Source organism: Siphateles boraxobius, unplaced genomic scaffold, assembly GCF_051911475.1.
Source record: "Siphateles boraxobius isolate OS27281-9 unplaced genomic scaffold, OSU_SipBor_1 179, whole genome shotgun sequence".
NCBI lineage: Eukaryota > Metazoa > Chordata > Actinopteri > Cypriniformes > Leuciscidae > Siphateles > Siphateles boraxobius.
In genome coordinates, this window is record NW_027508787.1 from 132,501 (window position 1) to 147,500 (window position 15,000).

The 15,000-nt window shown below is 39.0% G+C and overlaps 1 protein-coding gene across 4 annotated transcripts in view; it reads right to left on the minus strand.

The window, feature by feature from the left end:
- LOC143740644 (rho GTPase-activating protein 9-like) overlaps positions 1 to 15,000 on the minus strand; it is a 71,198-nt gene that overhangs the window by 43,472 nt on the left and 12,726 nt on the right. For all 4 annotated transcript variants that reach the window (XM_077232651.1, XM_077232650.1, XM_077232649.1 and 1 more), the window contains exons 2-4: positions 14,078 to 14,521; positions 9,893 to 10,176; positions 3,189 to 3,419 (exon numbers count right to left, since the gene is read on the minus strand). In XM_077232651.1, the coding sequence (XP_077088766.1) occupies positions 3,189 to 3,419; positions 9,893 to 10,176; positions 14,078 to 14,447 (885 nt within the window). In that variant the 5' untranslated portion in view covers positions 14,448 to 14,521. The remainder of the gene's footprint in view (positions 1 to 3,188; positions 3,420 to 9,892; positions 10,177 to 14,077; positions 14,522 to 15,000) is intronic.

Consider the following 15,000-nt stretch of genomic DNA (forward strand, 5'->3'; position numbering starts at 1 on the left):
GCAGCTCGTCAGTGATTATTAGTAATGTGCAGTTCGTCAGTGATTATTAGTAATGAGCAGCTCGTCAGTGATTATTAGTGATGAGCAGCTCGTCAGTGATTATAAGTAATGAGCAGCTCGTCAGTGATTATTAGTAATGTGCAGCTCGTCAGTGATTATTAGTAATGAGCAGCTCGTCAGTGATTATAAGTAATGAGCAGCTCGTCAATGATTATTAGTTATGAGCAGCTCGTCAGTGATTATTAGTGATGAGCAGCTCGTCAGTGATTATAAGTTATGAGCAGCTCGTCAGTGATTATTAGTAATGTGCAGCTCGTCAGTGATTATTAGTAATGAGCAGCTCGTCAGTGATTATAAGTAATGAGCAGCTCGTCAATGATTATTAGTTATGAGCAGCTCGTCAGTGATTATTAGTGATGAGCAGCTCGTCAGTGATTATAAGTTATGAGCAGCTCGTCAGTGATTATAAGTTATGAGCAGCTCGTCAGTGATTATAAGTTATGTGCAGCTCGTCAGTGATTATTAGTAATGAGCAGCTCGTCAGTGATTATAAGTTATGCGCAGCTCATCAGTGATTATAAGTTATGCGCAGCTCGTCAGTGATTATAAGTTATGTGCAGCTCGTCAGTGATTATAAGTAATGAGCAGCTCGTCAGTGATTATTAGTAATGAGCAGCTCGTCAGTGATTATTAGTAATGAGCAGCTCGTCAGTGATTATTAGTAATGAGCAGCTCGTCAGTGATTATTAGTTATGTGCAGCTCGTCAGTGATTATAAGTAATGAGCAGCTCGTCAGTGATTTTTAGTAATGAGCAGCTCGTCAGTGATTATAAGTAATGAGCAGCTCGTCAGTGATTATAAGTTATGCGTAGCTCGTCAGTGATTATTAGTGATGAGCAGCTCGTCAGTGATTATAAGTTATGAGCAGCTCGTCAGTGATTATTAGTAATGAGCAGCTCGTCAGTGATTATAAGTTATGCGCAGCTCATCAGTGATTATAAGTTATGTGCAGCTCGTCAGTGATTATAAGTAATGAGCAGCTCGTCAGTGATTATAAGTTATGCGCAGCTCGTCAGTGATTATAAGTTATGTGCAGCTCGTCAGTGATTATAAGTTATGCGCAGCTCATCAGTGATTATAAGTTATGTGCAGCTCGTCAGTGATTATAAGTTATGCGCAGCTCATCAGTGATTATAAGTTATGCGCAGCTCATCAGTGATTATAAGTTATGAGCAGCTCGTCAGTGATTATTAGTAATGAGCAGCTCGTCAGTGATTATAAGTTATGCGCAGCTCATCAGTGATTATAAGTTATGTGCAGCTCGTCAGTGATTATAAGTAATGAGCAGCTCGTCAGTGATTATAAGTTATGCGCAGCTCGTCAGTGATTATAAGTTATGCGCAGCTCGTCAGTGATTATAAGTTATGTGCAGCTCGTCAGTGATTATAAGTAATGAGCAGCTCGTCAGTGATTATAAGTTATGCGCAGCTCGTCAGTGATTATAAGTTATGCGCAGCTCGTCAGTGATTATAAGTTATGTGCAGCTCGTCAGTGATTATAAGTAATGAGCAGCTCGTCAGTGATTATAAGTTATGCGCAGCTCGTCAGTGATTATAAGTGATGTGCAGCTCGTCAGTGATTATAAGTGATGTGCAGCTCGTCAGTGATTATAAGTTATGCGCAGCTCGTCAGTGATTATAAGTTATGTGCAGCTCGTCAGTGATTATTAGTAATGAGCAGCGCGTCAGTGATTATAAGTAATGAGCAGCTCGTCAGTGATTATAAGTTATGCGCAGCTCATCAGTGATTATAAGTTATGCGCAGCTTGTCAGTGATTATAAGTTATGCGCAGCTCGTCAGTGATTATAAGTAATGAGCAGCTCGTCAGTGATTATAAGTAATGAGCAGCTCGTCAGTGATTATAAGTTATGTGCAGCTCGTCAGTGATTATGTAATGAGCAGCTCGTCAGTGATTATAAGTAATGAGCAGCTCGTCAGTGATTATAAGTTATGCGCAGCTCGTCAGTGATTATTAGTTATGTGCAGCTCGTCAGTGATTATAAGTAATGAGCAGCTCGTCAGTGATTATAAGTTATGAGCAGCTCGTCAGTGATTATAAGTTATGAGCAGCTCGTCAGTGATTATAAGTAATGAGCAGCTCGTCAGTGATTATAAGTTATGAGCAGCTCGTCAGTGATTATAAGTTATGCGCAGCTCGTCAGTGATTATAAGTTATGAGCAGCTCGTCAGTGATTATAAGTTATGCGCAGCTCGTCAGTGATTATAAATTATGCGCAGCTCGTCAGTGATTATAAGTAATGAGCAGCTCGTCAGTGATTATAAGTTATGAGCAGCTCGTCAGTGATTATAAGTTATGAGCAGCTCGTCAGTGATTATAAGTAATGAGCAGCTCGTCAGTGATTATAAGTTATGCGCAGCTCGTCAGTGATTATAAGTTATGAGCAGCTCGTCAGTGATTATAAGTTATGCGCAGCTCGTCAGTGATTATAAGTTATGAGCAGCTCGTCAGTGATTATAAGTTATGAGCAGCTCGTCAGTGATTATAAGTTATGTGCAGCTCGTCAGTGATTATAAGTTATGCGCAGCTCGTCAGTGATTATAAGTTATGCGCAGCTCGTCAGTGATTATAAGTTATGAGCAGCTCGTCAGTGATTATAAGTTATGAGCAGCTCGTCAGTGATTATAAGTAATGAGCAGCTCGTCAGTGATTATAAGTTATGAGCAGCTCGTCAGTGATTATAAGTTATGCGCAGCTCGTCAGTGATTATAAGTAATGAGCAGCTCGTCAGTGATTATAAGTTATGCGCAGCTCGTCAGTGATTATAAGTTATGTGCAGCTCGTCAGTGATTATAAGTAATGAGCAGCTCGTCAGTGATTATAAGTTATGAGCAGCTCGTCAGTGATTATAAGTTATGCGCAGCTCGTCAGTGATTATAAGTTATGCGCAGCTCGTCAGTGATTATAAGTTATGCGCAGCTCGTCAGTGATTATAAGTTATGTGCAGCTCGTCAGTGATTATAAGTTATGAGCAGCTCGTCAGTGATTATAAGTTATGCGCAGCTCGTCAGTGATTATAAGTTATGCGCAGCTCGTCAGTGATTATAAGTTATGCGCAGCTCGTCAGTGATTATAAGTTATGCGCAGCTCGTCAGTGATTATTAGTGACCTTGCTCTGGTTGCCGTCGCTCACACGGGCTCGGCGGGGAGGTTTCCACGAGCGCTCCTTCGTTACGGTGTTGATGTAATAACAGCGTCCGGTCCCGGGGTCTCGGTACTGATCCCAGAGCTGCAGCGACTGGAGGGGCCGTTGCCCCGGCGACGGCTTCGGAGGCTCCGCCCACTGCCTGCTCCCCGCCTCCGACAGAGAACTCTGGGAAATGTAGGCCGATGATGAAAGCTGAGGATAGGAGACATTAGAGGGATTACAAAGAAATATGGCACATATTGCATGGAAAATGCAGCACTTGTGTTGCGCTATGAATTACCTTTTAACTAGTGTTATTTCAGTTTTATTTATGTCATTATAATATTTATTAATATTTTGAGTTAGATTTTATTTTTATATTCTCAGTTTTCATTTTAGTTTTAATAATTTGATGTACTTATGTCCTTTTTAGTTATATATATAATATATATATATAAGTTTATTTCAATTTGAGTTTACTTATAAAATATTTCTGTTTTCCAATTGCTAATTTTTATTTTATTTCAGCTTTTCAATTAAAATTAAAAGTAAGTAAAGTAATGTTTTTTAGTTTTGATCATTTTAATAAAACATATTTATTTACACTTTTCTAATTTCTAATTTTCATTCGTTTATTTAATATTTTAATTTATTTTTGTTTGTTTTTAAATGACCAACAACGGTTTTTAATAGTTAAAAGTTTCAGGTTTCGTATTTCAGTTTTACTTTTAAAATCTTTAGTACTTAAGTAACAAACAAGTTGAAGTTTTCATCTAATACTGTATTTCAGCTTTATTTCAATTATTAACACAACAATGCATGAAATAAAGTTCACAGAGGAAGTTAAACCTTAATCACATGTTTTGAAATCTGTTCAAAAACTAATTATTGCTGATCTTTTAGGCGAATGCAACCATGATTTCTAATGTGTGTGTGTTTAATGTGTGTATGTGAGACTAATTAGTGCCATTGCAAGATTATCCCAGTTAAAAGTGTACGGAGGTGCATGATGGGATACAATAGAGTCGTGTGTGTGTGTTACTGTGGTTATAGACGTAGACTTCACTAAGTAAGAAAACAGCTTGAAGCCACAACCGTCAAGAGGAAGTGGCCTAAAACACAGACACACACGACTATATGAACAATACAGAGAAGGAACATAAACCATTAGAAGCCACGAACAATAAATCAGGGCTAAATGTAAAAGGTTTGCTGATGTCATTCATGCACTTTAGTCCAGACGAGGTTTGAGTGCACTTAAAAGCTTTGACTGATGGATTACGGTTTGTTTATGTGCTGTAAATCTCCAGTGGAGATGCTGCATATGGAGGGATGTTTTCTGAGGTGAGAACCGTGTCGATTTGGATTATATAACTCTTCTCTATGATGCCATATGGCCACGCGGCGTGTGCGGGGCGAGAGACATGCCGTAGATGAACAGCAGGAGTCTCTCTCTCTGATATCAGACACGCTTGACTCCTGAAGGACGGTGTATAAGAACAAAACAGCATCTTTATACTCAATAAAACATGCTGCACTCAGAAAGATACTAAAATCAAGTGTTGTTTATATGTCTATGTGGTGTTTTTAATATGCTTTAACAGAAATCATGTGTAAATTCATAAGTCGACAGCATTGCTGAGTATTTTCTCCTTGAAACTGCAGTGAACCGAAGACAGTCTCAAAAACACGGTTTGAAATCGCTGGTGTTTCTGACGTCACAAACTACATTGTAACCAATCAGATCAACGTGTGATCGTCAACGAGTGGATCTCTGAGTGAGTGGAGGCGGGGCTTATTTGCATATTCATAGAACCGCGAATACTAAATGAGGCAAGGGTGTTGAGTTACATTCAAGATATTTTAAGGCATGAAGAATTTTTTTTTAAGGAATAAACGTAAATATGTAATTTTGGTGATCAAATATGAGTTTTAAGTGATAAAATGTTTGTGACGGTAGAAAACGGGCGTTTTTGAGACTGTCTTTGGTTCACTGCAGTTTTAAGGAGAAAATACTCAGCAATGCTGTCTCGACTTATGAATTTACACATGGCTTGTTTTAAAGCATATTAAAAACACCACATTGACACATAAACAACATTAAAAGCTGGATTTTCACCACAGGGGGACTTAAAATAAACTAATAAACTTAATGTGGAGCATATATACAGTAATCAACATTTGAAGTGGATCAAGTTAATCAAAGTTGTTCCTAAGACAAGAACGGGTATTGTTTAAATTCATGTATAACTTTGATGAAAGGTTTTGATCCACTTCAAATTCACACTAGTCAGATTTATCTAACAGTACTAATAAACTTAATGTGTTTTAAATACACAATAACCAGGTTAATATATTTATCATCAATAAATCCAATTTGTTTCAATCTTTTTAACTTTGAATATTGCTTGTTTCAGAACTAGTCATATTTATTTTTACCACGTTCATACTTGTTTTTAACTGAATAAATGTGGTTTTCGCAAAGAACATTAATGCTTATTCTAATGCATTTTGAAAATATGATTATTTAATGCGATGCAAATAGTAAACTTATAGATTACTTATGCTATGAGTTTTTTGAGTGCAGAAATCTGAGCCGTTTCATTTATGTACAGTACTACTAACATAAATGCATTAGCAGTTTATGTAACAAGTATATAACCAAAACAGGGTATTTTATATGCAATTCAAATGCATTAATCTTAAATTTAGGCCTGTAAATTAAATATTTTAGTTATAGCATCGGTGAAAGTGAGGTTGGTTGTTTGAGGCTCGAATGTTAATTTCGTGCTGCAGGAAACAGCTGGCGGTTAAAATGAAGCCTTGAACTTTATCCACGAGGGCACGTTTGCTCTCGCTGAGTGTGTGTGTGTGTGTGTGTGTGTGTGTTTGGGTGTGAACGAGTGTTTGAGAGTAAGTCACACCCTGGAAACACAAGCATATGCACAACAGACGGCAGTGAGAATCAATAGAGTTAAACTAACTGGTGCATGAGATTTAAAGAGACAGACACTCTTATCAATTTCATACCAGATAAACTACTTTCTGTCAGATGTTTAGGTTATAAAGTGTGTTTGTGCCAATCTTTCAGTGTCCAAATGCTTCATGAGGCGAGATGTATGTGGTAAACTGTTTTACGATAGAAATACTAAATGATTGACCGTAATATTCAGAAGTCTAAATATAAAATGATCAAATGATTTGAGCAGCTCCACATTCATTTTAAGACACTATAGACTCATTTTATAGGACTTTTGGGAGAAAAATCTGAGACAAAGCTGATACTTGAAGTACTTTTCATGTAAAAACTTTCAAAGCTCAAAGTCCAAGACAAAGTTAAAAGAACCAATTGACCCTTCGCTAAGCCCCGCCCTCCTTAGTTACTGTTGCTACGCCTGTCAAGCTTTCGCGTCTAGCACGTCTATTACAGTGTGTATGCACAAGTGTCAGACATTCCCAATGAGATAATTAGTAATTTTTGGCGAACATGTGAAATATCTGAGAGAGCAAGACAAAAGGGACTGCAGTATGCATTCGAGGGATATATCCACGACATAATATGCAACCGATTAGAGAATAATTTCATAAGAATTGAAGGGTAAGTGAAATGTGAAAATAATCTAATAATTATAAACCAAACAGCTTATCCATAAATCTTGTGGAATAACACTAACACCGGGAGAGCCGCGATCGGATTGGTTTAAAGTTACTCAGTCAGGGGTAACTGTTAGTAGGCCGTCAATTAACAAAATGCTGAAATATATTTTAAAGTATGTCAGTGAGCCTCTCTCTTGTCTTTAATCGTCTTATTTTACGTTAAAACATGTGCATTATGAACAAAGAACCGTCATTATTTCCAACTTCCAAGCAATCGGTGTTTTTGTTAATCCTGTGGACATGTAGTTGTGAATGTGGTCTCACACACTGCTGATCCACGCACATCATTTCTCATCTTGGCTTTTAGATTTTCGGGAAGGAAAAAAATTCCACTCCCCCATCCAAACTTTTAGGATACCGGGTATCAGATTTGCACAATCCGTACGCACAAAGCTTCGGCATGTTTCCCTCGCTCGAAAGCTTGCCAGACCTCCCGCGCCTAGTTACGGTTGCTAAGACACGATTGGCCAGTGGCGGTTTTCGGGCGTGGCTTAACGAAGGGTCAATTCTGAACAAATTGTTTAAACCTACAAAGTAATGTAACTCATTTGCATAATGCCAGCCTCTGGTCTTGATTGGCTGAGCAGCGTCTCTTAGCCCCGCCCTCAAACACTGTAGTGTATCTGAGACTGGAAGAGTTTTGTTCGTGTTGTTCGTGTCGAGAATACGCCGTTTTCTGAGATTGATACGGTAAAACCCACGCCATCGTTACTGTTCGTATTACTGTGTGTCAAGAGCTGAGATTCAGATATGATAATGAGTTTTTGTTTTCTGACCAATCAGAGCAGAGCAGCTCACAGAGAGGCGGGGCTTAGAGAGACTGAATCTTCGACCGAAGCATTTCAGACACTGAAGCCGCCTTTCCACTGCACACGACATTCGCGTACGATTGTCCCATTTCGCCCCCTAGTGTCAGTCGCACGGAACTTTGAAATTGGTCGTGATACAAACGTTACTCGGCTATTCACAATGGTAAAATGAATTATTTTAATTAATGTAATGCATGCATGAATATATCCACACAAAACAAATGACCCTCAATACATCTAAAATAAAAACATAGTAGATTTTATAGAGCTAATCAATATTAATATTGATTCAATAATTATAAAAAAAAATGTTCTTCCATAATTATTAATAACCGACATTTTACAGAAATAGCGTTTACAGAATAACATTAAAGAGTTAAAATATTGGTAATTCTAGCCTCGCGCTCATAGTTTTGAGTATAATGCATCACATCCGTTTGACCGGTCGCATACGGTCTAGCCGAGGAAGTTCAGATATTTCAACAGATCCAAAGCTCAAATCGGATCCGAATTTTCCGCATACGCATATGATCGGAACTCCCCGCAGCTCCCGTACGACTCACACTGGAAATGAATGACTTCGGGTCCGACGGCTGTCGTTTGTCGTGTGCAGTGGAAAGGCGGCTTGAGAGAAAACAGCTGATGCTGCAGTGGAGATTATGAGATATATTTTCACTGGATGCATGTAAAACTATTGTAACTATTGTAGGAGTCTATAATGTGTGTGTGTGTGTCATACATGCATTAGTGTGTTTGACGAGAAATGATCTTGTGACCTGAATGTGACTGTAATCCCTGATTATTGAGCTTAAAGACAAGAGGAAACCATAAATATACAGTGAAACACTCTGAGAAAAAAATAAAGCGCAAGAACTAATTAGGTTAATAATGAAAGATTATAAGCGGCAGATTATGCATGTAAGCATTGATTGTCCTGGTCAGCTGTTACCTGTGTGTGTGTGTGTGTGTGTGTGTGTGTGTGTGTGTGTGTGTGTGTGTGTGTGTGTGTGTGTGTGTGTGTGTGTGTGTTTGTGTGTGTGTGTTTGTGTGTGTGTGTGAGAGACAGTAAGTGTGAGTGTGTGTATGAGTGAGTGTGTATGAGTGAGTGTGTATCTCATTGTGTATGTGTGTGGGTGAGTAAGTGTGTGAGTGTGTGTATGAGTGAGTATGTATGTGTGTGTGTGTTAGTGACTGTCTATTACCTGTACGCATCCCTGTGTGTGTCTGCGTGTGTGTGTCTGCATGTGTCTGTTACCTGTGTGTGTGTGTGTGTGTCTGTTACTTGTGCGTGACCCTGTGTGTCCCTCTGTGTGTCTCCATTTGAGTGTGTATCTCTGTGTGTGTGTGTGTATCTGTATCTCTGTGTGTGTGTGGGTGTGTGTGTGTCTGTTATCTGTACGTGTCCCTGTGTGTGTCTGCATGTGAGTGTGTATCTGTATCTGTGTGTGTATGTGTATCTGTGTGCGTGTCTGTTACCTGTACGTGTCCCTGTGTGTGAGTGTGTATCTCTCTGTGTGTGTGTGTGTGTGTGTGTGTGTGTATATGTTACCTGTACGTGTCCCTGTGTGTATGCATGTGAGTGTGTGTGTGTGTGTGTGTGTGTGTCTGTTACCTATACGTGTCCCTGTGTATATGCATGTGAGTGTGTATCTGTGTGTGTGTGTGTGTGTGTGTTTGTTTCTGTTACCTGTACGTGTCCCTGTGTGTGTCTGTGTGTGAGTGTGTATCTCTGTGTGTGTGTGTGTGTGTGTGTGTGTGTGTGTGTGTGTATCTGTTACCTGTACGTGTCCCTGTGTGTATACATGTGAGTGTGTATCTGTGTGTGTGTGTGTTTGTTTTTGTGATTTGTGAGGACACAAATGTGTATAATGACATGGGTATTACACTGGTATTACAACTTGAACGTGAAAAATTAGGACATTTCCTGAGTCCTCATATTTCAAATGGCTTTAAAAACATACTAAGCAGTGTTTTATTAAAAATGTAAAAATGCAGAATGTCTCCTGTGACGGGTAGGTTTAGGGATAGGGGCAGTGTGTGTGTGTGTGTGTGTGTGTGTGTGTGTGTGTGTGTGTGTGTGTGTGTGTGTGTGTGATGGATAGGTTTAGGGATAGGGGCAGTGTGTGTGTGTGTGTGTGTGTGTGTTTGTGTGTGTGTGATTGGTAGGTTTAGGGATAGAGGCAGTGTGTGTGTGTGTGTGTTTGTGTGTGTGTCTGTTACCTGTACGTGTCCCTGTGTGTGTCTGCGTGTGGCGGTGCTCATGTCCCACTGGCTGTAGGATCTGCTCGGGCTGCTGAGAGAGTGTGTGTGTGTGTGTGTGTCCTGGTAGGGGTTCCGGGGGAGGTTGCTGGAGCTCTGGCTGCGGGAGATGGGACCCGTACACACACCCGGGACCGTCAGGTGACCCGCGGGCGAGGAAGCAGGGAATGATGGGAAATGTCCTCTCACTGGGACTCGGCTACAGTTCAGATTCTCCATGGACCGACAGAACTGCTTATCAGGCACTGAGAGGAACAACACACAATAACCCTTAAAGACACACTTCAGCAACAAACTAAATCACGTCATCATCCCCTCATGTAGTAGAAATGCATTTGTTTTATTGTACTTTTTAGCTGCATTTTTATGTGATAATGCAAATAATTGTTTTTAATCTGATTAATGGAAATGGAGAGTAGCATAATGAAATCATTGCAATATTTATGACATTGCTGAAGTTTTATAAGGCAGAAAACAATTATATTAATATATTTAAATTCGTGCTGTCAAATCGATCAATCGTGATTAATTGCATGTAACAAAAGTTTGTGTTAATATAATGTGTGTGTACATATAGATATATCAATGTGTGTGTGTATATATATATATATATATATATATATATATATACACACACACACATATATATAAATGTAATAATATATTTACACACATATAAACAAACTTTTATGTTTGTGTTTATATAATATGTGTGTACATATATATATAAATGTGTGTGTGTTTATATACACTCACCTAAAGGATTATTAGGAACACCTGTTCAATTTCTCATTAATGCAATTATCTAATCAACCAATCACATGGCAGTTGCTTCAATGCATTTAGGGGTGTGGTCCTGATCAAGACAATCTCCTGAACTCCAAACTGAATGTCAGAATGGGAAAGAAAGGTGATTTAAGCAATTTTGAGCGTGGCATGGTTGTTGGTGCCAGACGGGCCGGTCTGAGTATTTCACAATCTGCTCAGTTACTGGGATTTTCACGCACAACCATTTCTAGGGTTTACAAAGAATGGTGTGAAAAGGGAAACACATCCAGTATGCGGCAGTCCTGTGGGCGAAAATGCCTTGTTGATGCTAGAGGTCAGAGGAGAATGGGCCGACTGATTCAAGCTGATAGAAGAGCAACTTTGACTGAAATAACCACTCGTTACAACCGAGGTATGCAGCAAAGCATTTGTGAAGCCACAACACGCACAACCTTGAGGCGGATGGGCTTCAACAGCAGAAGACCCCATCGGGTACCACTCATCTCCACTACAAATAGGAAAAAGAGGCTACAATTTGCAAGAGCTCACCAAAATTGGACAGTTGAAGACTGGAAAAATGTTGCCTGGTCTGAGGAGTCTCGATTTCTGTTGAGACATTTAGATGGTAGAGTCAGAATAATGGATGCATCATGCCTTGTTACCACTGTGCAGGCTGGTGGTGGTGGTGTAATGGTGTGGGGGATGTTTTCTTGGCACACTTTAGGCCCCTTAAAGCCAATTGGGCATTGTTTAAATGCCACGGCCTACCTGAGCATTGTTTCTGACCATGTCCATCCCTTTATGGCCACCATGTACCCATCCTCTGATGGCTACTTCCAGCAGGATAATGCACCATGTCAAAAAGGTCGAATCATTTCAAATTGGTTTCTTGAACATGACAATGAGTTCACTGTACTAAAATGGCCCCCACAGTCACCAGATCTCAACCCAATAGAGCATCTTTGGGATGTGGTGGAACGGGAGCTTGGTGCCCTGGATGTGCATCCCACAAATCTCCATCAACTGCAAGATGCTATCGTATCAATATGGGCCAACATTTCTAAAGAATGCTTTCAGCACCTTGTTGAATCAATGCCACGTAGAATTAAGGCAGTTCTGAAGGCGAAAGGGGGTCAAACAGTATTAGTATGGTGTTCCTAATAATTCCCACGTTCCCGAGCACACCCGGGCCCTTAAGAGAACAGCCAGAAAAATGGAGCGCAACTGGAAGAAAACAAAACTAGAGGTATTTCGGATTGCATGGAAAGAGAGCTCGATTGCTTACAGAGAGGCTTTAAAAGCTGCTAGATCTGCTTATTTTTCAACCCTATTAGAAGAAAACAAACATAATCCTAGGTATTTATTTGAAAAAGTGGCTAAACTAAAGAAAAAGAAAGCTTCAAGCCCAGAAGTTTCCAAGAAACACAGCAGTAATGACTTTATGAACTTCTTCACTTATAAGATCGATAATATTAGGGACAAAATTATAACTATGCAACCGTCTACTACAGTATCGCATCAGGGAGTGCATTATAGTCTCCCTGAGGAAAAATTTGATTCATTTGTTGCTATAGAAGAAGAATGACAAGATCTAAATCGACAACTTGTATGTTAGACCCTATACCGACTAAACTATTGAAAGAGATGCTTCCAGAGGTCATAGATCCTCTTCTCAATATATCATTAATTCGTCTTTGTCTCTAGGATACGTACCAAAAACCTTTAAGCTGGCTATGATTAAACCGCTTGTTAAAAAAACGCAACTTGATCCTACGGAATTAGTCAATTACAAGCCGATCTCAAATCTACCTTTTCTGTCAAAGATACTAGAAAAGGCAGTATCCTCACAACTCTGTTCCTTTCTTGAAGGAAATGATGTCTGCGAGGATTTCCAGTCCGGATTTAGACCGCACCATAGCACTGAGAGAGCTCTCATTAGAGTCACAAATGATTTGCTCTTATCATCCGATCGTGGTTGTATCTCTCTATTAGTGTTACTTGATCTTAGTGCTGCATTTGACACCATTGACCACAACATTCTATTAAATAGATTAGAAAACTATGTTGGCATTAGTGGAATTGCACTAGCATGGTTTAAATCATATTTATCTGACCATTATCAGTTTGTAGCAGTAAATGAAGAGATGTCTTATCGGTCAAAAGTTCAGTATGGCGTACCGCAAGGCTCAGTACTAGGACCGTTGCTGTTCACTCTGTACATGCTACCGTTAGGAGATATCATTAGGAAACATGGAATTAGTTTTCACTGTTATGCTGATGATACTCAGCTCTATATTTCCTCAAATCTAATGAAACTTACCAATTCACAAAATTATCGGAATGCATAGTTGATATAAAAAAGTGGATGACTAGTAATTTCCTACTACTAAATTCTGAAAAAACAGAGATTCTAATTATTGGACAAAAAACTTCCACACGCAATAACCTAGAATACTGTCTAACACTTGATGGCTGCTCTGTCAAGTCTTCGTCGTCAGTTAGGAATTTGAATTTAACAATACTATTACAACTTTACTTTCCAGTTCTCTCTGTAAAGCTGCTTTGAAACAATTTGTATTGTAAAAGCGCTATATAAATAAAGGTGACTTGACTTGACTAATAATCCTTTAGGTGAGTGTGTATACAGACACATATATATATAAAAAATATATATACACGCATATAAACAAACATTTATGTTAGATGCATTTAATTGCAAATAATCAATTTGACAGCACTAATTTAAATATATTTAATATTATATTTATATAGTAAATATCTGCACACTGATATTTATTTTAAAATCATTAAATATATTTTATATATATTTAAATTTTATATAAAATATATTTAATTTTCACTTCTATGTTTACATATTTCTCCATATATGCCATTTCCCTGGGAATCGAACCCATGACCTTGGTGTTGCAAGCGCCAACACTCTACTGTTGATAGAGTTGATCTACGCATCTGAACATTTTATATTTAGTTAGTTAATTATAAATGAATACTGTAATTCAGCAGGAATGTATTAAATCGATATTGTGACAGAAGATTTTTAATTCAAATAAATTCTGTTCTTTAGAACTTTTTATTCATCAAAGAATCCTTGAAAATAAAATGCATCACAGTTTCGACTAAAATATTAAGCAGCACAACTGATAATAATCAGAAATGTTTCTTAAGCATCAAATCATCATATTATACTGATTTCTGAAGGATCATGTGACACCGAAGACTGCAGTAATGATGCTGAAAATTCAGCTTTGATTACAGGAATAAATTACACTTTACTATATATTCACATAGAAATTAATTGTTTTAAATTCTAATAATATTTCACTGTATTTTGGATCAAATAAATACATAAAAAGTTACCTGAGCAGTGCGTTTGCATGCAGGGCGTGAGAGAACCTCGTGGGATCATCTTGAGACCGCCTGATTGGCTGCTGGGCATCGAGGGGCGGAACGAGCTGACAGGAAGCTCGATAACGTACGTCGCCGGCACGTAAACGGGTTTGACCTTCCCGCCGGCGCCGATCCTCCGGGCCTGCCACCAGTCCGCATTCGTCTTCTTCAGGAGCAGGAATCGCTCGCCCTCGTGGATCGAGACCTGACGTCCGTCGGCGCCGCGGTACGAATAATCATACTGGGCTTCCAGAATCACAGTGTTACCCAGTCTCGACCCAGGACCCGACCCGCTCGCGGACGCCATGATGGTTCCCCGGCGCCAGCTGCCCGACAGCATGATTCTGCTCAGGGGGATCGTCGCACACACACACCACCACAGCGAGACGAGAGGAAGGTGGCGAGTGCCATGATCTGGAACACAAAAACACCAAATATATATTAGCAATAACAGCATGCTTATATAATGGCAATAATCAAATTCAATTTCACTCCCTTCTAGCATAGAAAACTTCTACATCAAGAACATCAACATCGAGTGCCATGATCTAGAACAGAAAAGCACCCAATATATATATATTTACAAAAATAGCATGCTTATGTAATGGAAGAAATCACATAATACGTTTATGATTATTTATTTGGCGGATGCTTTTATTAGGGATGCGCCGATATGAACATTTTGCCGATACCGATAATTCTTTATACTTGAAAGCCGATAACCGATATATCGGCCGATAAATCTAAATCCAGATGTTTATGTAATTTCTGAGAGCCTGATTACAAAAACAAAAGGCTCAGCATTAAAATCCATGTCCCAAACACACAATTATAATGTTTTTATTTTAATTTTATGTAGCTTATATGACAGACTTCACTGTATTTTCCATTTT